The sequence below is a fragment of the Vulpes vulpes genome, unplaced genomic scaffold (genome assembly GCF_048418805.1).
Source record: "Vulpes vulpes isolate BD-2025 unplaced genomic scaffold, VulVul3 u000000657, whole genome shotgun sequence".
In the NCBI taxonomy this organism is placed as follows: Eukaryota; Metazoa; Chordata; class Mammalia; order Carnivora; family Canidae; genus Vulpes; species Vulpes vulpes.
In genome coordinates this window covers 1,204,803-1,228,886 of record NW_027325810.1, presented here as the reverse complement: position 1 = coordinate 1,228,886, position 24,084 = coordinate 1,204,803, and the positions used below count along the sequence as shown (strand labels likewise).

The 24,084-nt window shown below is 39.2% G+C and overlaps 2 protein-coding genes across 7 annotated transcripts in view; both read right to left on the bottom strand.

Moving 5' to 3' along the window:
* GMCL1 (germ cell-less 1, spermatogenesis associated) overlaps positions 1–18,156 on the bottom strand; it is a 55,396-nt gene extending 37,240 nt beyond the window's left edge. For 3 of the 5 annotated variants that reach the window (XM_072746167.1, XM_072746169.1, XM_072746168.1), the window contains exons 1-7: positions 17,748–18,156; positions 11,509–11,632; positions 9,243–9,339; positions 7,939–8,036; positions 4,863–4,975; positions 4,150–4,215; positions 2,457–2,541 (exon numbers count right to left, since the gene is read on the bottom strand). In XM_072746167.1, coding sequence (XP_072602268.1) covers positions 2,457–2,541; positions 4,150–4,215; positions 4,863–4,975; positions 7,939–8,036; positions 9,243–9,339; positions 11,509–11,632; positions 17,748–18,016 — 852 coding nt within the window. In that variant the 5' untranslated portion in view covers positions 18,017–18,156. The remainder of the gene's footprint in view (positions 1–2,456; positions 2,542–4,149; positions 4,216–4,862; positions 4,976–7,938; positions 8,037–9,242; positions 9,340–11,508; positions 11,633–17,747) is intronic. The other 2 variants (XR_011999337.1, XR_011999338.1) reach the window with 1 other exon arrangement.
* A 2,984-nt stretch (positions 18,157–21,140) lies between these two features.
* ANXA4 (annexin A4) overlaps positions 21,141–24,084 on the bottom strand; it is a 47,008-nt gene continuing 44,064 nt past the window's right edge. For both annotated transcript variants that reach the window (XM_072746165.1, XM_072746166.1), the window contains exon 13: positions 21,141–22,216. In XM_072746165.1, coding sequence (XP_072602266.1) covers positions 22,157–22,216 — 60 coding nt within the window. In that variant the 3' untranslated portion in view covers positions 21,141–22,156. The remainder of the gene's footprint in view (positions 22,217–24,084) is intronic.

The window sequence follows — 24,084 nt, the reverse complement described above, 5'->3', positions numbered from 1 at the left end:
AAATGACAAGATTTCATGTTACAATTTTACATTCAAACTGCTTCCACCTTAAAACATAGTATCTAAAAAATTTAATTTCCAGTACATGCAGTTGAAAGAAGTAGAACTATTATGTGATATGCTTACAAGCTTTAAATTCATCATGGCTTTGGACTACCTGGGTGGTTCAATTGGTTAAGCATCTGATTCTTGACTTCAGCTCAAGTCATGATGTCAGGGTTGTGAGATCAAGCCTTGCACTGGGCTCCTCATTGGATGTGGAGCCTGCTTAAGAATCTCTCTCCCTCTCCCTCTTCCTTTGCCCCTCTGCCCCTCTCTCCCTCATTCTCCCTCTCTAGGAGAAAAAAAAAAAAATCATCATGGCTTTAATAGTGGTCCAAAGATAAAAACTAAAACAGTGTGTGATAAAGAATAATCAAATTCCTAAAAAATATGGCCTCAAACACAGTATAGTTACACAATTAAAATGGTAAAGGTTGGGCAGCCCAGGTGGCTCAGTGGTTTAGCACCTGCCTTCAGCCCAGGGCCTGATCCTGGAGTCCCAGGATCAAGTCCCACGTCAGGCTCCCAGCATGGAGCCTGCTCCTCCTTCTTTCTGCCTGTGTCTCTGCCTGCCTCTGCCTCTCTCTCTCTCTCTCTCTCAAGAATAAATAAAATCTTAAAAAAAAAAAAGGATAAAGGTTTAATATATATATATATATTACATTAGTCACTTTACACTAATTTATTCTACTCAACTCAATTTTGCAAAATATTGTATAAGGTTATAAAAACAATATTAATTATATAATAATAATTTAGTAGATTATTTAATAATTGTCTATTAAGCAAGGGAAAAAGGAGTTTCTTACTGTTTTATCCTGGCCCTGCCAATTAATAGCTGGACAAATTACCTAATATCTCTGGGCCTTAATTTTTTTCATTTATAAAATGAGCATGATACCTCATGGGACACTGAGAATTTTTTTTTTTTTAAGATTTTATTTATTCATGAGAGAGAAAAAGAGAGATGCAGAGACATAGGCAGAGGGAGAAGCAGGTTCCATGCAGGGAGCTCCATGTGGGACTCTATCCCGGGACCCCAGGATCACGGCTTGAGCCAAAGGCAGACACTCAATCGCTGAGCCACCCAGGCTCCCCATACATTGAAAGAATTATTAGGTGTAACTTACTTTGAATAGTGCCTGGCACATAGTAAGCACTTATCATTACTGTCATAAAAGCAATTACAACAATAGGAAACAAAGAATGCTACCAGTGGCTCAGAGATAGAAATGGGCTGTCCACCCTTCAATGACTGCATAACTAAGTTACTAAACTTCCTTGAAAAAAACAAACAAACAGTAATAGAATCTCATCCCTACCACAAAAACAAGCAATTGCAATAATATAACTTAGAAGATGTCTCATTCCCTAATTTCAAAGCTGTGTTAAACGGAGACTGTATTGCTAGGGCCAAAAGGCTAGCGGCAAAATTATTCAGTGGGAAAAGCAATGGACTAGGACTCACAAACCTGGGTTCTACCTCAAATCTGTCAGTTAGTAACTATAAGAGTTCTAAGTCCTACCATCTACAGAACTAGAATGATAGCTGATTTGTCTCTTCAGAGTTATAAAAATAAAAATGTTAAAACCTTTCAAAGGGATGAAATAAAACATGTGCCTGAAATACAAATAAGGTCTTTAAAAAATTTCACCATTTTCTAGAAAAAGTGAAATTTTCATCATGAAGTCATTACTTCAACTTTCAAAACATTTCTAAAAACCATATAAATTAACATTTCTGATTATGTAAATAATACATCCTCATGGTTGAAAAAAATCTGGGAAAAAAACAGAAACATATTCCTAGGATAGAAAAGTGTATGTGAAACCAAACAAAAGAAACAGGATGGGAGCTCTCATGGCCCAGCACTTGTCATCAATGCAGACCCAACAGTAAGACAGGTGCCTCACATTTCCAATAGGAAGAAGCCTACTTTACTACTCTAGCAGGAAAAAGGAAGAATTTCTCCTTGTCCAGCAACAAGCTCAGCCAATAAGAAGACACCACAACTCAGACAACAAGGAACTCACTTTCCTCCAACAGAATTTCATTCAAAGCAGCCCCTCCCAAATTCTATCTTTTCTCTATTATGTTCCTTTCCTTTGAGGTCTGGAGTTGCCTATGGTTTGTCATAGCATATATGTCACAAATTGCAATTCCTCTACTATTCCCAAATAAATCCATTTCGCTGGTAAAATAACTGGCTATTATACTTTTAAGGTTGACAAGTATAAAGAATGAAATTAAAATCACTCATGACAGCAAATCCCTAAACAAAGAATTTTTTTAACATTATGGCATATTTCCTCTTACATTTACAACATTCCTTTTTCCCTGGACACTAGCTGTTTCTAATTTTTCGCTATTATAAGTAATGCTGAGGTGATGCCCTTACATATTATGTCAATACCTTTTTAAGAGCTGTGTATACATCCATCTCCACTTGCATCACAAATAAGTTAGATGAGCCAATGAGCTGTTTCATGACATTTATACTAGAAAAGATAAAGCAGAGGTACTGAGTTTATTCTTGTGCAGACTAAAATACTCTGGTGGAATTAAAATTTTTTAATTCTTTCTTATGAAAAGAAAATGTGGAATTAAAAATTGTATCAGTCTTTTTGCCCAAGACGGAAGAATCTTAGACAGAAACAACCTACCTGAACACAAGGATACTTTTAATTCAGACAGTATATATACTATGAAAGGTCTTTCTTTGAACAGGAAAACAAAGAGCTTTGATCTGCTAATTAACCCAGTTAAAACAAGGTTCTCCATGAGATAACTTTTAGTATGCTCTGATAAAGTGGCAGTGTTCTTATAGGTCTTTCCTGCCCATTCATTGTATTTTTTTTTTTTTAAGACATGTCAAAATTTCACTGAAATGTCTATTATCTTCAAAGTAACCTTTAACATCAAAGCCTGAGAAAACTGCTTGGTCATAAAACATATTACTATTAATGAGTAAGATCAAGAAATATGTATTAGTGGAAAGGATATCACCAGCTGTTTTTCCCCCCATTCCTTCAAGCCATAAAAAGCCAGAAGAACATCTAGGTTTTAAGATGACCACTACAATTTCTTTTTGAAAGAGCTCAATGAGAAATTATAAACAAGAAAAAAAAAGTGTTTCTAATGATATTCAAACCAAACATAATGCAGAGCTTTGTTTATACCCTGATATCACTAGGTAATACTTCTCAAACTTTTCTACCAAAGTACCTCTTAAGGGCAGAGGAAAGGAAAAGACCCAGGAATACAAGAGATGGTCTAGCAATAAAAATAACACATTTACTACTTCTTGTATTTCATCTTTAAAGTTAAAAGAAACTTGAATTCTCTCTATTCCATATTGTATTTAAACATAAGAATGTTTGTCTTTTTCCCACTTGCCCACCCACCCCTGCAAAAAAAAAAAAAAAAATCAGTAAAATTGACATCACAGGGGATGTTCTGAGGGCAGAAACCATGAATTAATAATCTCTGAATCCTTCACAGCCCCTAACAAAGTACCTTCATATATAGTGGACATTCAGGAAGTATTTGTTGAAGGAAGGAAGGCAGGAAGGAATAATAAGCAGATGCTATTCAAAAGGCCAACCTGACCAAGAATTTAACTTCATTAGACCTAGTATAAAATTTAAAACAATTTTCTTAAACCTAATTTTGCAGGGATGCCTGGCTGGCTCAGTTGGTGAAGCATGTGACTCTTGACCTTAGGGTTGTGAGTTCAAACTCCATGTTGGGTGTGATTACTTAAAATAAAAATCTTTAAAACTTAATTTTGCAATGGTAAAGATGGTTTTTAAAACTTTTAGATTCTCTAAGACCCTAGCAAAAGTGAAGTAACACTTGATACTTTTCTATAGTTTTATATTAGCAATAAATTTTTATATTAAAATTGGTTAAAATAGTAGACATACATATTATTTATAACAAAGAAATTTGTGAAGCATTTCTTCAGTTCATAGATGTCAAGATACCTTTCATTAAATTGTTCACTTTTTCATAAATAATATATTTTTGCATAAAGGAAATGCATACCTTAACAAATAAACATTATTTAGAATGATTAATTACAAAGTTATTTAAAATTAAAATACCTGAGTTCCTTAAAAAGTTCAACATTCTGGTGAGTCATCAAATTGTTCAGAAGCCATTCAAGGCACCTGAAATTAAAACATGGAATTATTTATTACATGATATGTAAATATATCATGTATTTATAACTTACTTAGTAGAACTTATAGTTAAAATAAAAACAATTAGTCTTGCTAGAACATGCTCGAATTTTTAAATTAAACAACCAAAAATTTAGTATTGTTTTTGTCAGCAGTTATTAAGGAAATATTTTCTTTATATTAATAAGTGCATATCTAATTAAGAAAATCTCATTTCAAATTTGAGTTACATCATTTATGAAAGCACTTGCATACTTCTATTACCTTCTTTGTAATTTGAAAATGGGTACTGAAATTCTCAGGAGTTAAAAACATCTCCAGTAGGTGTATTGATACAATGTCTATTATGCCTACTACTTAAAAAATATTAATAAAAAAGACACTGTAAAGAGTGACCAGAGTTTTCATAAGCCACATATAAACATGTATAACCCACCCATGGTCACTTACATAGACAACACTTTCAAGAAATTTACTAATTTATCCAAATGTAAAACAGGACTTTTTTTTAACCAAAGTCTAGTCCTGTATTTTTTTTATTTCTTTCTTTCTTACAGCTATACATTCTCTTAAGAAACCAAAGCAGCCAAATTCCCACAAGTGGGATGGGAGGAAAAATAAAAAAGGTAACTCACTTTTTCTTTACAGAATCTAATCCATAGGTCCCTGCTGATGTGTAATAGCCACATACAGTTTTCACATTAATTGTTTCCTTCATTGTCTCACCACACTGCTGTATTAAACCATCCTGCAAATATAAATAAGCACTGGAAAGGCCCATTTCACATGGGAAAAATTAGCTCTGAATATGTGCTTTTACATATTAAAAAGTAAAAAAAAAAAAAAAAAGAAGAAGAAGAAATGAAAGAAAACTCATCAAGTGTAGCAAGCCTAAATCTGAAGTCCAGTAAAAGTACTGAAAAAAATCCAGCAAGTATTCAACTAAATACTTGGAATTGAAAAGCAGAATGGAGGGGGTAAAAGCAGTAAGGTAGTAAAGTAACAGATGAACACTGCTATTCTTTCTTTTGTATTCTTCCCCTCTCCGGGACCGGCAAATTTAAGCACCATTCGGCCTGGTTTGCCTATTCTCTTTCAATTAAGATCTCTTGACATACTCAGTCAACCATGTGATGGAGCTAGGCAAGTGAACAGTATGAATCATCAGAAGTGTTTATTAAACTACAAAACACTTACCAATTTCTAAGAGATGCACCTAAAACAAATATATTATTTACATTGAAATATTAATCTGAAATGTTTAGATGTAAGATTTCAAATGAACTAATTTTATTCAATATATGAAAAAATGTTACTTTTTACCTAAATTTCTGAAATACATTCACCATGCAAGTATATTATTAAATTAGTTAGTGAAGTCATAAAGATAATGCAGAAAATGGATTTAGGACAAAACCAAAAGGACTAAAGTTAGAAAATAAAGTGTACTTGTTGAAAATTAAGTACTGAAAGGATCACAGCATTTAAAAAATCAAATGATTTCAACTAAGTATATTGAGCAAGCTATTTACTAATACTTCACACAGATCAGCATACAAATGTCACAGAAAAGGAAACAATTAACTTTTTCTAAAGATCAAAATAAAGTACTGACTCCGTTAGGATCTTTAAACTTACCTGGAAGTCATTTGAGACTACCCGCCCCCCTCTAGCTCCTTCCGCTTTCCTCTTAATATCTTGTCTGTCACCAAGTCCAGTGGATTATCCCCGATTAATCTTTCTGTGATCCAGTTTTTACTCTCCATGCTTATCACTACTGCCCAACCTTAGACCCTCACTTGGACTACTGCAGTAAGATTACTCACCTTTTCTTCAATACATCCTTCACATGATTTCTGAAGTATTCTTTCTAAAACATAACTGTCTTTCCTCTGATCATTATCTTCCTAAAGGGGGCACATGGGTGGCACAGTCGGTTGGGCATCCAACTTTTGTTTCGTTTCGGGTCATGGCCTCACGAGTCATACAATCAAGCTGGACATGAGGCTCTGAGCTCATCAGCAAGTCTGCTTGAGGATTCTCTCCCTCAGCCCTATCTCCCACTCACATGCACACTCTCTCTCAAATAAGTAAATTTTTTTCTTTAAAAATTTTACTTTTATCTATTTTTTGTTGTTGTTGTTGTTTATCTTTTTTTAAAGATTTTATTTATTCATGAGAGACATAAAGAGAAAGGCAGAGACACAGGCAGAGAGAAGAGGCTCCATACAGGAAGCCTGATGTGGGGCTCGATCCTAGGACTCTGGGATCATGCCCTGAGCCAAAGGCAGATGCTCAACCACTGAGCCACCCAGGTGTCCCTCTTTAAAGATTTTATTTGACACAGAGAGAGAGTGAGAGAGCACAAGCAGGGGGAGGGGCAGAGGGAGAAACAGGCTCCCCTGCTCAGCAGGGAGCGATACAGGGCTCAATTCCAGGACCCCGGGATCATGACCTGAGCCAAAGGCCAACGCTTAATCAACTGAGCCACCGAGGCGTCCCACAGAAGTTTTTAATTTTAATGAAGACCAGTTTATCAGTTATTTCTTTCATGGCTCATGCCTTTGGTGTTGTATCTATAAATCATTACTATAAAATTAAAATAAAATAAAATGCCCAATATATTAATGTTTCTTAAAAAATCTTCCAAAAGTACCTACATACAAAGTCAAAACTTCTTAAAAGGTATAGAGGGATTTTCACAATCTGGCCTTGCTGCCTTCTCTACAACCTTTCTTATACATTGTGTAAGCTAAAGAGCTTATATGTGCTTATCTCTGTGCTAGAGCCATGTCCCACTCAGATTCCCTGATCCTCCACTGTTTCACATCTTACATCTGTATAAAAAGCTTCCTTCTGCTCTTCTTTCTTTGCAAGATAAATACATTTTCAGTCTTCATGATTCAACTTCCTCTTCTGCACCACCAAATTGAACTGACCACTCCCTCTGTTCATCTGCTAAATCCTACAGGATGTTTATTACCATACCTATAAAACCAGACAGTTTTTTATTACTGGGTCCCACACACACATTTTATATATATATATATATATATATATATATATATATATATTTTTTTTTTTTTTTTTTTTTTTTTTTTTTTCCCACACACACATTATATTGTGAGTTCCCTAAAGGTTGGAACTAGGTCTTAATTTACCTTTGGATTCCTATGTCTAGTTTGACACATTGCTCAATATACTTCTTTTGAAAGAACAAATCTGTCATTCTACCAATGGATTTTATATATTTGTGTGGTTTACCACAACAATTTCAAAATTAAGAAAAAGCTGACAAAGCACTCAATGCTTTTCAAACCCATGACCCATATGAATCAGTAATCGTTAAGTGATCTGCTTGATAACAGTTAAATCATTAATGAACAGAAATCTGTAAATGGACTTAGACAAGTAAATTCTAACCACATTATAGTAATTCTAAGATATCCTACACTGAAATTGCTTGCATTCATCTTACACAGACATGATGACCCCCTTAGCTATAATAAATCGGTTTTTGTTAAGCATTTTATTTTATTAGTATTTTTTTTTTTGGTTAAGCATTTTAAATGACTTATCGCAAATGACATATTTACACATTTCATTTTATTCTAAAAACTAAAAAGCTAAGCTTTATTTTTGTTTTTAGAATAAATACTTTGAAACAAAGGTCCAACTGTGATCCTTTCTTTGAATAATGTGCATACTCACCAACTGCAACATACAAGCTGCTGCCAAAATGGCAATAACTCGACTGGGCTTTATTAAGACATCATCGCGATATAGTGACCCAAATGCAACCTGTAGTGCTGAAAACAAAAGTAGACATAGGGAATGAAATAAGAACAGTATCTATAAATTACTAAAATAACAACAATGATCATCTTCATACTCTAAGACATACATATAAATTTAGGATGTACATAAAAGGATAAGAGAAGTATCAATAATTAAAATGTTAGTAATGGTTATTGATTAATGGTGCTAATTTAATAACTGTTACAAATTTTCATTTATTCTACCTAACAGAGCTGGATTATTCTGTATCTAATCTTGACAGAGATTAAGATATTAATCAGAATTAAGACACCCTTGGAGGGACACCTGGGTGGCTCAGTAGATAAGCATCTGCCTTTGGCTCAGGTCATGATCCCAGGGTCCTGGGATTGAGTCCCACATCAGGCTCCCCACTGGGAGCCTGCTTCTCCCTCTGCTTGTGTCTCTGCCTCTCTCTCTCTAGGTCTCTCATGAATAAATAAAATCTTAAAAAAAAAAAAAAAAAAAGACACCCTTGGAAAAGTTTTATAAAGATACCCTGAGTAGACCAATCATTAAGTACACAGACCCCATGATACTCTTAACCCTAGTGCTTTCAGTGCTTCATTACTGGGGAGTGGGGAATAGCTCCAGGTCCTCTCCAATGCCACACTCTCCCCCAGCCACCACAGCTATTTAGGCCTATCCTTCCTTCTCTCTATTGCCACTTTTGCATGTGTTTATACATATCCTTAACTTTTTTCTTTGCCTCTGTTTTAAGTACTGGGTACTTAACATTTGGATAAAGAGGGGAGCAGAGAATGAGCACTGGAACAGTAATTAGAAAAACTATAGGCCGACTGAGGTTCACTAAACTGCTAAAACCTAAAATAAGTCCCTAAATCCTGTAAGCCTCAGCTTCCTCATCTAAGAACTCGGAGCTCTAAAACACCGATTACGTGAAAGTCTTCATACATGGGGAATACTTCACCCTACAGCTTCCATATCCCAGGCAGATATATTTTACAAGCTTAAGTAAGCAAACTGATAAGGCCTACATGACTAAGTAGGTTAGGGACAGATAGAATAGAATTGATAAAAACTATGGAGCAAATCAACACAAAACTGTCACCCTGGCATATTAAATGGGGCTTTTTTCCTAGCCTACAAGGTTAGAAAAAAATATTTATTTTCTACCAAAAGAAAAAAAAAAGATTATGTTATAATTTTTGCATAATAGTAATTATGGTGGTGGTTACCTTCTATATCAATATTCTGGTCAGGAATCTCCAGTTCAATAATATTCATGCTGGATTCTTTCCAAGAACCACTGAACATACTAGAAAAGTAGCCAGACTTAAAAAAACAAAACAAAAAAACCCACAATTATCCAGTACTTTGTTTCTTCCAAATTACTTTCCCATTCCTAATTCCAAACAACTGCTCAATCAAAAAGAATACATATTATTTCAAGAGAAAAAGAATTGCTAAATATGTCTACAGGAAAAATGAAATTAAGGACACTTAAGGTATGTCAGAATACTTTGTTGACCATTAATTTAATGAAAACTAAACCAAATTCTCATATTACTATCTTTTTTTAATTTTTTTTTAATTTTTATTTATTTATGATAGTCACACAGAGAGAGAGAGAGAGGCAGAGACATAGGCAGAGGGAGAAGCAGGCTCCATTCACCGGGAGCCCGACGTGGGATTCGATCCCGGGTCTCCAGGATCGCGCCCCGGGCCAAAGGCAGGCGCTAAACTGCTGCGCCACCCAGGGATCCCTCATATTACTATCTGAACTGAATCCCTATGTTACTATTTGAAACTTACATTAGTTTTTTACTTAGTGGGCAGCCCCAGTGGTGCAGTGGTTTAGTGACACCTGCGGCCCAGGGTGTGATCCTGGAGACCGGGGATCGAGTCCCACATCCGGCTCCTTGCATGGAGCCTGCTTCTCCCTCTACCTGTGTCTCTGCCTCTCTCTCTCTCTCTCTCTGTGTGTGTTTCTCATGAATAAATAAATAAATCTTAAAAAAAAAGTTTTTTACTTAGTTAAATCAATTTCTGCATCTTGTATATGCTTTCCTTCTCAATGACATCCTAAATTCAAGCTTTGTAACACATATTTAAGACTCTCATAAACATCTGACAACACACAAGGTGAATACATAATCACGTACTCAGAAGGAGTGAACCTTCATACTGTTGAATCCTTACTGTGTTAGTGGCTGTAAAGGGTCCAAACCAGTCCCGAGTCAGCATTAAAGGGACGTTCCCCAGAAATTAAGATAAATCCAAAGTTTAGTTTTATCCTAATCAGAAAATTCCAGAATGGACTTAAATTCTTGGAAAGGTACCAGAACAGATGAAGTCTTTAGTTACAATCTAGATGGCACCTCTCATAATTAGAATTACTTTGGAATAGATCAGATATTGACTAATTTTACTGAATACTTGTATGTATAAGGCACTGTGAATACAGCAGTAAACAAAATATTGTTTCTGTCCTTAGAGGTCTTACTATATTTTACCATTTGGCTTGCACTATTATCAATACAGTTTCTCTTGAGAGGCAAAGCCTTCAGAGAGGTATTCTCATCCTTAAATTCACAAAACTGCTTTCACAGATTAAAAAAAAGAGGACATGGACCCTAGCCTCAAGTTGAGACCACTGTTCTGATATATTCCCCAGGCTATATACTTCAAGCCAAAGTAAATTTATTCAAAAAAATTAAATAAAAACCATGATTAAAACGTTATCGTTTTAAAATATTCGTACTGAAAATCTTGTACTATACTGTCTTACCAGTAATTACTGTCAAACAGTGAAGAAGGGAGAAAATATAAACTCCAGAGGATAAAAAACTGAACTGTCCACTGTTCTATTCCCAGTGCCTAGAACAATGATTTGAAGAAAGAACAGATTTGATGAAAGAATAAATGAGTAAAATATTTGAGCCATTAAAGTGACTCTTTCATTTTGAAAGTTTTGAATCTTTAAATTAAATGAGGTAGCAGATAGTAATATTTTCAGCACACAAACCAAATATGTATATCAGCTGAATGAATTAGTTTGTATTTGTTGCGTCTGGTCTTTAATTTAGCTGCATTTTCCAGAAGAAAAGAATAAGTGTCAAAACTTCCCATTCATATTCAACCATAACTACAAATAACATTTCGGCTACATTCATCCAATTTAATAATTATATACAAATAAACAAATTCAGCAATTTCCCCTTTTTTCTCTTTTGTCAACAAAAGGCATCAATACAAGAACCTCACTGAAGTAATGACAAAAATTTGCTGGGCTGGTATGACAATAAATATTCAAAATCTGTTTTCTAGACCAAACTAAGTGTATGCTGTATTTCTAATAAAACAAGACTTTGGAATGAGATGTTAGGACTTAAACAACTGTCCATGCAAAGTAGTGAAATGCAATTAGAAAGAACATGACTTGAAAGAGTTTGAGCTATTTTTAAATAACTACCTAGATTACTTAAATAGAAAAATACTTACTTGACATAAATATATTTTGTGTAAGTTCCACTCTTCTCCTAGAGCACAAATCTTAATGTCACTATTTTCACCATTCAAAAATAATGTTTGGTAAATATATTTGGATGTACTCTTTAATTTTTTCCTGTTAAAAGAAATGCAAATATTATGTGTATTACTGAATGTTTTATTCATATTGCATAAAACAAAATATTCTTGTTGTTCAATTTCTATTAAACAGAGCCAACTTGTCCACTGTGTAAAAGGATAGAGGAATATTATATGCAAATTTGCATCAGTACATAAGAAACTAATTAATAGTAGTTATCTCTAGGGTATTCTATTCCCAAAAGGGTTAATAGTGGCTAGATGGGACATCATATACAGGTGACCTTTCACTGTGCATCTTTTTGTAATTTGTGATTGTTGAACTAAGTGAATTACCTGTAAGTCAGCACAGTGATTTTTCTGACTTCCTTGTTTAGAGAATAGTACTATGAAGGATCTCAATATAACTGCAATGATACTTCTATGCAACTACAAAATGGAGAACAAGAGTAAAAATTTTACCTACCCAAGTAATTTTTAGAGTAATTTACATTTAATCTTATTTTGGTACCAAACTATCCTTAAACTAGTCAAACAACTTTTTTTCCCCGTTAGACAAATGGTTTGCAGCCTTACATCAAAGGTTTTCAAAACTAAGCTCAATGAAGAGTGTCTTCGGGGCCACCAGAAGAAAGAGCTAAGAAGTAAACCCTCGACACCCTCACCTAACTTCAACTAGAGCAGCATCACATCTTGGGGATTTCCTTTTTTTTTTTTTTAAAGATTTTATTTATTTATTCATGAGAGACACGGGGGGAGAGGGCAGAGACACAGTCAGAGGGAGAAGCAGGTTCCATGCAGGGAGCCCGATGCGGAACTCGATCCCAGGACTCCAGGATCATGCCCTGTCCCAAAGGCAGGCGCTAAACCGCTGAGCCACCTAGGGATCCCCGATATCTTGGGGATTTCTGCGTAGGATCTCATTTAAAAGATGAATTGTATATATTTTTAAGTTTGATAATCATTGTTCAAGATGGTCCAATGAGTAAGAAAAGCCGTAGGCAAAGGCCAATGCATACTTTTTCATATTCCTGGCCAATCCTGACAAGTTTTCTTGGTAGTTAAAATGTTTAATCTTTCAAAAAAAAATGAAGCTATCATTTCAGATGATGTCTTGAACCAATGTGTTTGACATGTCTTCCCAACAGACAGTAAAAAGAGCACATGCTTTGGTGGTGGAGAGACTTGGGTTTGAATCCCAGCTCCACCACAGCTCAGTTACCCTAGATGTAAAGAGGATATGAATAATAACCACTTTATTGGGTTACTGTGAGAAATAAATGGGACAATATAGTTTCTAGTTCCTGATGGCACCATCCCCAAATTACATTAAAAGATTAAAAGCACAGAAAGGAATAAGCCTACAACAGCAGAGAGTAAGGATGGGTTTATCACCTGGTGAGAGAATTCAATGGATCTGGAAGTTAGAAAATGAAATGGAACACAAAAGAGCAGCAAAAGCCCCAACCTGGAATACATCGTGAAGGTCTAGGATGGAGGATGAAACCCATCTGCCCTTCAGAAGCCTGTGTGGGTTGAGGGGAGGAGGTCTCAGGGGAAGAAAAGGCAAAAGAGAGGCTAAAAATGGGGAAATACGTTCCCCTAATGGCCTCTCCCACCATGTATGAATACAGAACACAGATAGCCAGAATATAAATAACTCAAAGGTTCCAAGGCTCTTCTAGGAAGGAGAGGACAAATCTATCAGGAAAAGCTAAGACTTTAGTGTAGGTGTTGGCACCCCGGACAAAGCAATCCTCATTCTGGCATTTGAGGAATCTGTAGTTTGTGAGCTCTTAACCCATTCACCCTGAATCACGGTCCCCAAACCATGTGTCTAAGCACCTGGAGCACCACAGCAAACTCAGGGATGCGTGTGGAGTATTTTATATTGGAAGGAAACAACACAGCAGTATCTTTCAGGTACTATACTATCTACTACTATTAAGCAGTAGTTTGAGCCTAACTGTGAGGTACTTCTTTAGGACTAGAGGTACCATGAAAAATATTACTGAGACACTAAGAGTTCTGTGAACAAAAAAAGTTTGGGAACCTCTACTCTAAAACAAAGCATGTTCTACTCATATCCAATTCAGTAGTCAGTCTTCCTAAAGCAAAGGCTTGGTAGCAATAGATCTATTTACTCTATTAAAACATACACATACCAGTTATTCATTCTTAAATATAAGCAGACAACCAAGGATGACCCAATATGGAGAGAATTGGGAGATTAAAGACTATTGAAAAGAGAAAAACTGGCACCAGAAAAAATATATTAGTTTAGGAAAAAGGGAACTTAAAACACTCTAAAACTGGTGTATCTAGAAATCTGAGAGAATATTACATTTATAAAACAACAGGATACTATGATGAAACAAGGAGAAAAAAGAGCTCTTAGAGACTAAAAAGCAGATTACTGAAATTACAAAGCCAAACGAGAGTCAGACTGATAAAGTTAAGGAAACTTCCCAGAACTTAAAGCAAAAAACACCTAGAAAGGAAAAAAAGAAAAAAGGAACAGGTACAATCCAAGAAATCCAAAATCTGATTAAGAGGAGTCCAAGAAAGAGAACAAGATAATAGGAAAAAGGAAATCCTGGAAGAAAATGTCTCCAAACTAGTCTCCAGATTGTAAGGTCAACCAAGCACTGAGGCAATTAAAAAACCCGCACTTACGGGCAGCCCAGTGGCTCAGTGGTTTAGCGCCATCTTCAGCCCAGGACGTGATCCTGGAGACCCGGGATCAAGTCCCGCGTTGGGCTCCATGCATGGAGCCTGCTTCTCCCTCTGCCTGGGTCTCCGCCTCTCTCTCTCTCCCTCTGTCTCTCACATGAATAAATAAATAAAATCTTAAAAAAAAAAAAAAAACCTACACTTAAGCACATTCTAGTTAAATTCCAAAATACCAAAGAAAAAAATTCCAAAACTTCCAGAGGGAAAAAAGGTCACCTAAAAAGAAAAGATAATTATTATTATTTTTTAAATAGATTTTATTTATCTATTCATGAGAGACACGCAGAGAGAGGGCGTCCCAAGAAAAGAGAATTAGACCAGCATCCTATTTCTCATCAACACTGTAGGCTAGAAGACAATGAAGTTGTATCATCAAGGATATGAAATTATTTTAGATTAGGTTTCCATACACTGCCAAAGGATGAACAAAGTCAAAGGCTAAATTTACATTTAGACAAGCACAAATTACCTCCTTTTGCATCCTTTCTGAGGAAAATACATGAGGATGCAGATCCCTAAAATGGGTGAGAAAGAAAAAGACACAGGCTACAGAAAAATTAGATACAATCCTAGAGATGTGGTAAAATTAAGTCCCTGGATAAGTGCAGACCTGGAGAATGATGGATACAGAATGGAATAAGAGGATGAGGGACGCCTGGGTGGCTCAGCGCTAGAGCGTCTGCCTTCATCTTGGGATCAAGTACTGCAGCAGGCTTCCTGCATGGAGCCTGCTTCTCTCTCTCCTTCTCTCTCTCTCTCTCTCTCTCTCTCTCTGTGTGTGTGTGTGTGTGTGTGTGTCTCATGAACAAGTAAATAAAATCTTAAAAAAAAAAAAAAAGGAATAGGAGGATGAAGGGTGGGGGCAAAACTTGGGTTTAGAGGAGAACACCATGAAAATACATTTGGAAGATAGAAAAGCCTGAATATATAATGAAGAAATATTATTCTTTTGCCAATGTTGAGGAGGGGAGAGTCAAACTCTAGGAAAATAAAAAAGCAATACAAAAAAAGGGAACTATGCAATAAGATAAAAATGAAAACAGGGTTTGACTTCTGAGCACTTGGTGGAATATAGAAAAAAGATTGCACTTAAATGTGAGGTTAGAAAACTTCAACAGAAAAACGAGTTGTGACATCGCACACAGGAAGTATAATATATAATCCTAGCACACTACTTGTTGGCAGTGAACGGTATGTACATAGTTATAACAAACACTGTCTACTAGGTCTCAAAATTTAATGACAATCTAGACACAGCAAAACCCAAGATCTGGTTGCAGAACAGTTGAGTTTTAATAGTTACGTTGACGTAGAAGTAAAAAGATGCAGCTGTCAAGGCGTTAAATGAGTGGAAGGTGGGCCTGGAAGCCAAAGCTCTTCATGGAGTAGATGGCTGAGGTGGGAGAGCACATCTGACAACCTCAGGGACTGTGACTGGTGCCAACACACAAATTTCTATTAAATTTCTTAATATTTTTTTACACCCTTCATCCATGCTAGGCTAAACAGCCAGGCCTCTTCTACTGATATAAAACATACTAAATTCTTGACGTATTTTGTAATACGGCTTTATACACTTTCTAGTCCACTCATGTAGTTCAGGGGTTGGCAAAGTTTTTCTGTGAAGATCTGGACAATAAATATTTTTGGCTTTGTGGGCCCGACAGGCTCCAAGTGAGTGTGTTGGCACCCCAGTGCGCAGCTGCCTGCCCGCCCGTCTTATCCTACCACATCTCAGCAAACTTCTCTACTGTCTAGTGCGGGCTACAGCCACACCACCTCCAATATCTGAATTTCAGTTTGGGAAAGATGGCTATATTCCACATTTGTTCCTTCCTTGGGTATTCGGTCTCAGTCCAAGTCGTGATTGCACCCTTATATCCTCTATTCCTGTATATTTGTAGAGATCTCTTTCCTTAGTAGTTTACCTTCAGTCCTTAATTCCCCATTACTTGTTAACAATGGTTGTGTTAAATTTTCCCTGTTCAAATTACTGCATAATTTCTTTTAATCGGACCCTGACACATAGATTTCAATGACATTAAACATAAGTGGTCTAAATAATAGTTAAAAGGCATAGATTATCCCAATGGATTAAAAAAAAAAAGACTAGACCCAACTATATGCTCTCTACAAGCTACCTATTATAAAGATACAGGTAAAAAAGGAAACAATGGAAAAGATATATGTTTTAATACTTATTGAAAGTAATCATGGAAATATTACCAGGGATAAAGAGAGTGCGTAATGATAAAGGTGGCCAAGTTTTCAAGGAGACATAATATTTACTGAGTGCTTCAACATCGGGCACGGTCGGGCTGTGGCTCAGCAGTTTAGCACCACCTTCAGCCCAGGGTGTGACCGCGGGGTCCCTGGCTCAATGGAGCCTGCTTCTCCCCCTGCCTGTGTCTCTGCCTCTCTCTCTTTCTCCGTATCTCTCATGAATAAATAAATAAAATCTTAAAAAAAAAAAAAAAACACGCTCATTAGGCACTGTTCATTATACACAATCTAATACCTGTCAAACCGTAAAATCCAAGTACTAGCATCTCCATCTTCCTTATGAGGAAATAAGGCTAGTGAGCACAGAATGCAGACCAGACCTCAGAGTCTGAGCTCAGCCCACCAGGTAACCCTCCAGAGAAGGAAACTCGACATCTGGGCGGGGGGCGGGGGGCGGTGCGAGGTGGGGGGCGGGGGTGCCCATTTTTGTAAATAAACACAGGCCTCCCTGCAGGAGCCGGCACGAAAGGCCTCTAGACATCCAGCCATTGACAGAGGGTATCCGTGAGCCTCTCCTCTAACGATGCATACGTCATACTCGTGTTAAGTACAGCAGAGGTCTTGAGTTTTTTAAAGTTTCATTAAAAAAAAAAAAAGTACATTTGTGACCCCCGCTGACGATCTTACAAAAACAAACAAACAAACAAACAAAAAAAAACCCAGCCGGGTTGCTTTGCGTGAAAACACTGTACGGGTAAACTACATTCTAATTTTCTTTTTTTACATTCTAATCTTCTAATTCACCAATTAACATCCTGTTCTTCAACTCTGAGAAGGAAAAAAAAAAAAAAAGGTGGGGGGGGGGGGTTGGGCAGAGCCGGCTGCGGCGCGGGCTGGCGTTCCGGTCCCCGTCGGTGAACGTCCCCCTCGCGGCCGGGAGGGCGCCCCGCGGCCCCCGCCACTGCCCTCCACACCCGCGGGCGGCGGCACGGGTGCCCCTTAAGGTGACCGGACGCAGGAGGACGCGCTCTCCTGCCGCCCGCCCGGACAGGAGGCGCAAGCTCGGCCCGGCGCCCCCGGGTCCCGGCCCAGGTCAGGGGTCACAGCCCTCAGGTCAGGGGTCACGGCCCTCAGGTCACGGCCCCGGGTCAGGGGTCACGGCCCCCGCCCGCCGCCCGCCGCCCCCACGCACCTACCTGCGCGGCGTGTTGAGGAGCCGCTGCTGCTCGTCGCCTTCGTCCTCGTCGTCGTCCGTGTCGGAGTCCGGGTGGCAGTAGCACAAGGCCCCGCCGCTCCGCTTGCGCTTGCGGCCGCCGGGACAGTAGCAGAAGCCGTGCCCGGCCCCGCCGCCGCCGCCCCCGCCCGCGTCCGGCCTGCGAGCCGCGCCCCCGGCCCCGGAAGCCGGCTCCGGCGGGGCCCGGGCTCGCCCGCGGCGGCGCAGCACCCGGCTGCTCAGGGAGCCCATGGGCCGCGGCTCCCCGGGGCCTCGGCGCCCCTCAGCGAGCGCGGCGGAGACCGCCTCCCGCCATGGCCCGGCCGCCCGCCGGGTGCCTACGCCGCCGCCTCCTCACGCGCGGCCCCAACCGTCGCCGCGGGCGCCGCCGCCTCCATCCTCCGCCCCGCCCGCCGCGTCCAGCCGCGTCCAGCCGCCTCCAGCCGCGTCGAGCCGCGTCCAGCCGCGCGGCGCGCCGGGCCCGCAGCACCCCGCCCCCTCGCTGTCGCAACAAAGCGCCGACCGGAAGGCGCGTGCGCGCGGCGAGCCCCCGGAAGGGGCGGGGCCAGGGCGCGGTGGGCGGAGCCTACGCCGGAGCGGGCGGGGGCGGGGCCTCCGCGGGGAGGGGCGGGGCCTCCGCGGGGGCGGCCCGGGTCGCCGGCTGCCGTGACCTGCGGGCCGACCTCGGCGTGCGCATCCCTGCCCGCAGCCCGGTTCCAGCGCGGCCGGGACTTCCAGCGCGGGGTCCGCCCTGCCCCGGGTCCTCCCCCCTGCAGGAGCCGGCGCCTTGCCGGATCCCGCGGGCGGGTGTTTGCCGAGCCTTCCCCGGGAGGACGACTGCGCAGAGCGGTGGGCCTCGGCCTGCTTCTGCCCTAGGCGCTGAGGGCGGGCGTTCCCGGCCCTCCGTGGCTGCGGTCCTCGCGGGGAGCGGGGAGCGTGGGGCGTGGGGCTCGGGCCGGGGGCGGGGGCGGGGGCGGGGACGGCCAGCCTGCGCCCCCTGACTCCCAAGTACGGGCCATGGCTTAGTGACCCCATAAGCCCCCGTGGCCCCGCCGCAAGTATGAGGATTCAAAACTAAAATCGTGATTTAGTATTTTAAATAGAACGACACAGAACGAAGCTCGCCCTCCCCCTCGGGCTTTCCCGTGCATGTCCCTGTAGCCAAGAGCAAGGTGTGTTCTTTAACACGTTTAGGCACGTAATTACCCCGCACCTGTCATTCTGCACCTTGCTCCTTTCTCAGACTTACGCTCCAGTTGACGTTTCTCCAGGTAATTTTCACTGTTGATTGGGTCACTACCCCACGATTTATCTTTTGAGGGAGCGAGGTCGTTCCTACTTTAATACTCTTACAGAGTAGCAATGAACACTGCGTGCAAAGGGCCACGGGGCAAGGGGCGCCCGGATGGCTCAGTCGGTGGAGCCCCCGCCTTCTGCCCAAGTCAGGATCCGAGTCCTGCGAGCAAGCCTCACATTGGGCCCCCAACTCAGCCAGGAGTTGGCTTCCCCCTCTCCCTCTGTGATCTCTCACTTTCGCTCTCCCCTCAAATAAAATCTTAAAAGATGCATCAAATAGATTCCTAGAAGCGGATTTCCTGGGAACTTGCCGTCTTTATTAGCTGTTTCCAGATTGGTCTTTGAAATGATTGCACCAGTTTATGTAGTTGAGGGCCCCAGCGGACTGGTGTCTGACTTATCCCTGAGAAATCTGAATGGGGAGAGGCCGGTTGAAGCAGCTTCTTAGGAAGGGGTGGGATGGAAAGGAGCAGAGAACGATGGCAGCAAGGGGATCAGTCATCATGCCCAGAATTTGTCAGCACAAAGGATGTGCAAGTGTCTCCCATGGAAAAAGTATGGGCTGCCAGAAGACAGCCAGCATGGGATCGTCTTAGATTATGTCCCAGAGGCCTGTGTGGAAGGATAAACTGATTTTAGCAGGAGTAAAGGTATCATTGAAAAAAATATTGATATCAATGATGCCTTCAGTATCATTGAATCCCCAGGGGCTGGAAAAGGAGAATGCATTTGCTTTGCCAAAGGAACAGAAGATGGGGTTGATAAAGGAACCTAGGAGAATGCCCTCAAGAATCACCTTCAGGGACGCTTGGGTGGCTCAGTAGTTGAGCATCTGCCTTTGGCTCAGGGCATGACCCTGGGGTCCTGGGATCGAGTCCCGCAAAAGGCTCCCCGCAGGGAGACTGCTTCTCCCTCTGCCTGTGTCTCTGCCTCTCTCTGTGTCTCTCAGGAATAAATAAAATCTTTAAAAAATCAGCTTTAAATATCTGGCAATGTTAAACAGTGCTGACCCTCGACCACCACAGCCATAACAGGTAAGAACTTCCCTGCTTCCCTTTAGTCTTCTCCCTCCTGCTACACCCAGGCTAAGTTTGGGCTGGGGTGGAGGGTTGGGTGTGTGGACGGAAAGTGAGGTGGAGAAAGGAGAGAAGCCCACTCTATTCCTTATTCCTGCTGCCAATAGGCCAGAGCTGAGCAAGGGAAGAAGCCTCAACTGTAAATCCAGTTTGCAATTTTGATCAGACATATTAATGACTAAAGTGACCTTAAGGGACTACACAGTAGGACTTTTTAAAACCCAAGAGTTACCAGAAAGGTTCCAGCTCTATCCTCTATCTGAATTTTCATCTAAAGCTGGGAGAAGAGCTGGGCCCATGAACACAGGTAAATGAACAGTGGGAGAGAAAAACAAAGTGCCTCATAATTATATTCCAGAGTCATGCTTGTCCTTGACCATAAACATCCTTCCAAGGTATAATCCTGGCCATTATACCATCACCAAAAAAAAAGCCTTATCCTGCCTCCAGTGAACAAATTAAATTTAAAATTTTGGCTAAATTATATATATAATTTAAAGATAAAACTACCAAGAACTTGTAATGCTTCCAGAGTCAAATAAAGTTGGAGATGCCATACTTTTCTAGGTAGGCATCAAAGCAGCAGTACTGTTTCCTATAATTAATGTGAATGACTAAGTAATCATACAAATAACCTTTACCAATAACTCAGGCACTTATAATGGGCAGATAGAAACAAATTGAAAAAAAATTTCATATATCAAAATACAATAGATATTATAGAATGAACAAAGAAGGCAGTTATTCTCAATTCAAATGTTGTATTTAGTGGAACAGAGCATCACTCATTTCTGGAGAATAAATTAATACATTATTTTGTGTTTGGTGTATGTGAACATTAGTGTTAAAGCAGTAAGTGCACATAAGACTAAATATTTTTTTCTTAATGTTGTAGTTTCTAATAGAAACTGAGCGATACAAGCTTTTTAAAGACATCTCCTTTCAGGGTCCAGGGTGAAAAATCTCAGAGGTGGAAAAGTCAATTAGAGAAAGAATACACCTCATTTTAAAGATACCATATTTTATTAAAATTATTTTTCCATGTATACAAACTGAACTTTTGATTAAAATCAAGTACAACTTCAGAATAATTCTAGAGTTGAAAGGCACATGCAAACGTAAATTACTACAAATTAACAGAATTGAAAAATATTTTTTAAATTATTTTTAGCACAAAAAGAATTCCTTTAAGTAAATTCAGAACATTATACCATCACCAAAAAAAAAAAAAAAAAAAAAAAAACCTAGTTGCACACTTTTTTCCATTCATCTTCCAGCTAGATTAAGATATTAACCGTAACAACATGGAATGTTCAGCATTTATGTTTGTTAATCACACATATATAATCTGTATCACCACACCTAGAATTTAATTTGTTCAGAAAGCTGGCTGATTTTTGGTATACTTCAACCCGGAGAGAGTAGTTAATCTTAACATAAGATGTGAGGAAGGAAGTCTCCAATGCAAACTTCTGTAGATTAACTAACAGTACAGACAAAATCTAAACAAAGGAGATTATTGGATGTCCTCAAAGTATGATCATGCAAAATAGCAAATTGGATAGATAGTCTTATGAACTAGATACTCACAATTTCAAATCAAGAAATTACTAGTCACTTTGAAATCAGAACTAGGGAAGCAGAGAGTGATTTTAGAATAGTCTTTCAATCTTCCATTTCAATAGTTTTTCACCAAAATCATGAAATAAATTTAATACATTCCAATTTCTATGAAACACAGATGAGGAAGAAATCTGTTTAAAAGGTGGAGTACATTTTTATTTCTAATTTTAAATCTCCTTTTAGGTTTTATAAGCTTTGAAATGCGAGTACAGCTTTAAAGCATCATAATGAGTAATTGCTGATGAATAATAAGAGTCAGTCTGTATCCTAGGAAGCATCTGTAGGCGTTTTAATTGGAAATAAGCATTCTGAGATAATGCTAATAGCAGTGTAGAAAAATGAAGTTAAAAAAATTTTCAAAGTGTTGGGAATCCTCCTTTCCTTCTTGGATTTTATTTTAATCATCTCCTCCACAGAGAATGAGCAGAACCTTTCTGTAGTCTCCAGATGTGTCACCCTGAGAACAAGGGAAGCAAAGATACAGTCAGAAAAATGGCTTTTAACATGGAATTCACAGCTCAGTCATCAGAGTGTTAACTCTGTTAACTCAGAGTGTTAACTTTTTAAATCTTCTCTGGCTTTTTCCAGAAAGGTGTTTTTTTTTTTTTTTTTTAAGAATATGTGTTATTTTTTTAATTGCAAAAAATAATACATGTTCAATGTTGAGAATAAAGACCTAAAAGAAGAAGATAAAAATCCTAATTCCACCATCTAGAGATTACTATTCCTCACACTTTTGTGTGTGCATATTCTTACAGACTTTTTTCTATATGTATAGATTCCTGTGTGATCGCCCTAGAGTGTTCTGTATTCTTTTTTCTTTTTTTTTTTTTTACATAAGTAGACTACTTCCCTCTTTTAATTTATTAGATATTCTTCTACAACGTCATTCTTTGATGATTAAAAGGTATTCCATTGTATACAGGTAAAATAATTTATTAGATCACCCTCCCCCACTGTTAGATATTTTTGTTTCCAGTTTTTCACTATTATAAACACTGCTGCAATAAGCAATTATGGTTGAGTTTTTGTGCATTTCTTGATGAGTCAGGATAAATTTTCATAAAATGGGAATTACCAGATTTATGATCATGTATTATCCTAATCCTTTCAATATGTGTTGCAAAATAGCCTTCCAGAAAGGTGCCGTAATTTCTACATATAATTTTTATGGTCTAATTAATAGATCAAATTTTGTTTGTGCTTCAGGGGCACTAGAAAAGAGGGAATGCCAGGGCGCCTGGGTGCCTGGGATAGTTAAAAGTCCTACTCTTGATTTCGGCTGAGGTCATGATCTCAGGGTCATGAGACTGAGCCCTGCATTGGGCTCCACACTCAGCAGGGAGTCTGCTTGAGATTCTCTCTCCCTCTGCCTCTCCCTCCTGCACATACTCTCTCTTTCTTTAAAATAAACAAATCATTACAAAAAAAGAAAGAAGAAAGAAAGAAAGGAAAGAAAGGAAAGAAAGAAAGAAAGAAAGAAAGAAAAGAAAGAAAGAAAGAAAGAAAGAAAGAAAGAAAGAAAGAAAGAAAGAAAGAAAAGATGGAACCTCTATAGGATTCAAACTTTAATACATATCTTTTATTTTTCAGATTTTTATTTATTCATGAGAGACACAGAGGGAGTGAGAGAAATAGAGACACAGGCAGAGGGAGAAGCAGGCTCCATGCAAGGAGTCCGATATGGGATTCGATCCTGGGACTCCAGGATCACGCCCTGGGCCGAAGACAGGCACTAAAACCGCTGAGCCACCTAGAGATCCCTAATACATATCTTTTAAAATAAATCTTAAAAAAAATAAAAAAATAAAAATAAATAAATAAATATAAAATAAATCTTATATATCCTTGTTTATGCTTTGCCTCATCAATCTGCCAAAGAACAAGGCTGAGTTTGTTAAATATCTGGCATACTGTGGCCATCAAGGTCTTTTGGAGCTTCAAATTTCTTATAGATTTGAATGCAATACTTATTTGGTACCTAAAGTTTCATGACAATTTAATCTTCGTTGTGAATACTTTTCTTAATATAAAGTGATCTTGGGCGCTTGGGTGGCTCAGTCGGTTGAGTATCTGCCTTCAGCTCAGGTCACGGTCTGGAGGTCTTGGGATCAAGCCCCACATTGGGCCCCATGTTGGGCCCCACACTTCCCTCTCACTGTGCCTCCCCCCAGCCCCCCACTGTGCTCTCTTGCTCCTGCTCTCTCTCTCAAATAAAGAAATAAAATCTTAAAAAATATGTATAAAGTCATCCATTTTTTCCTATTTAATGCTTTTTCTCCTCAAATTCTTCTTTTTCCTGGTAGGGTAATCCCTTTCTTTTTT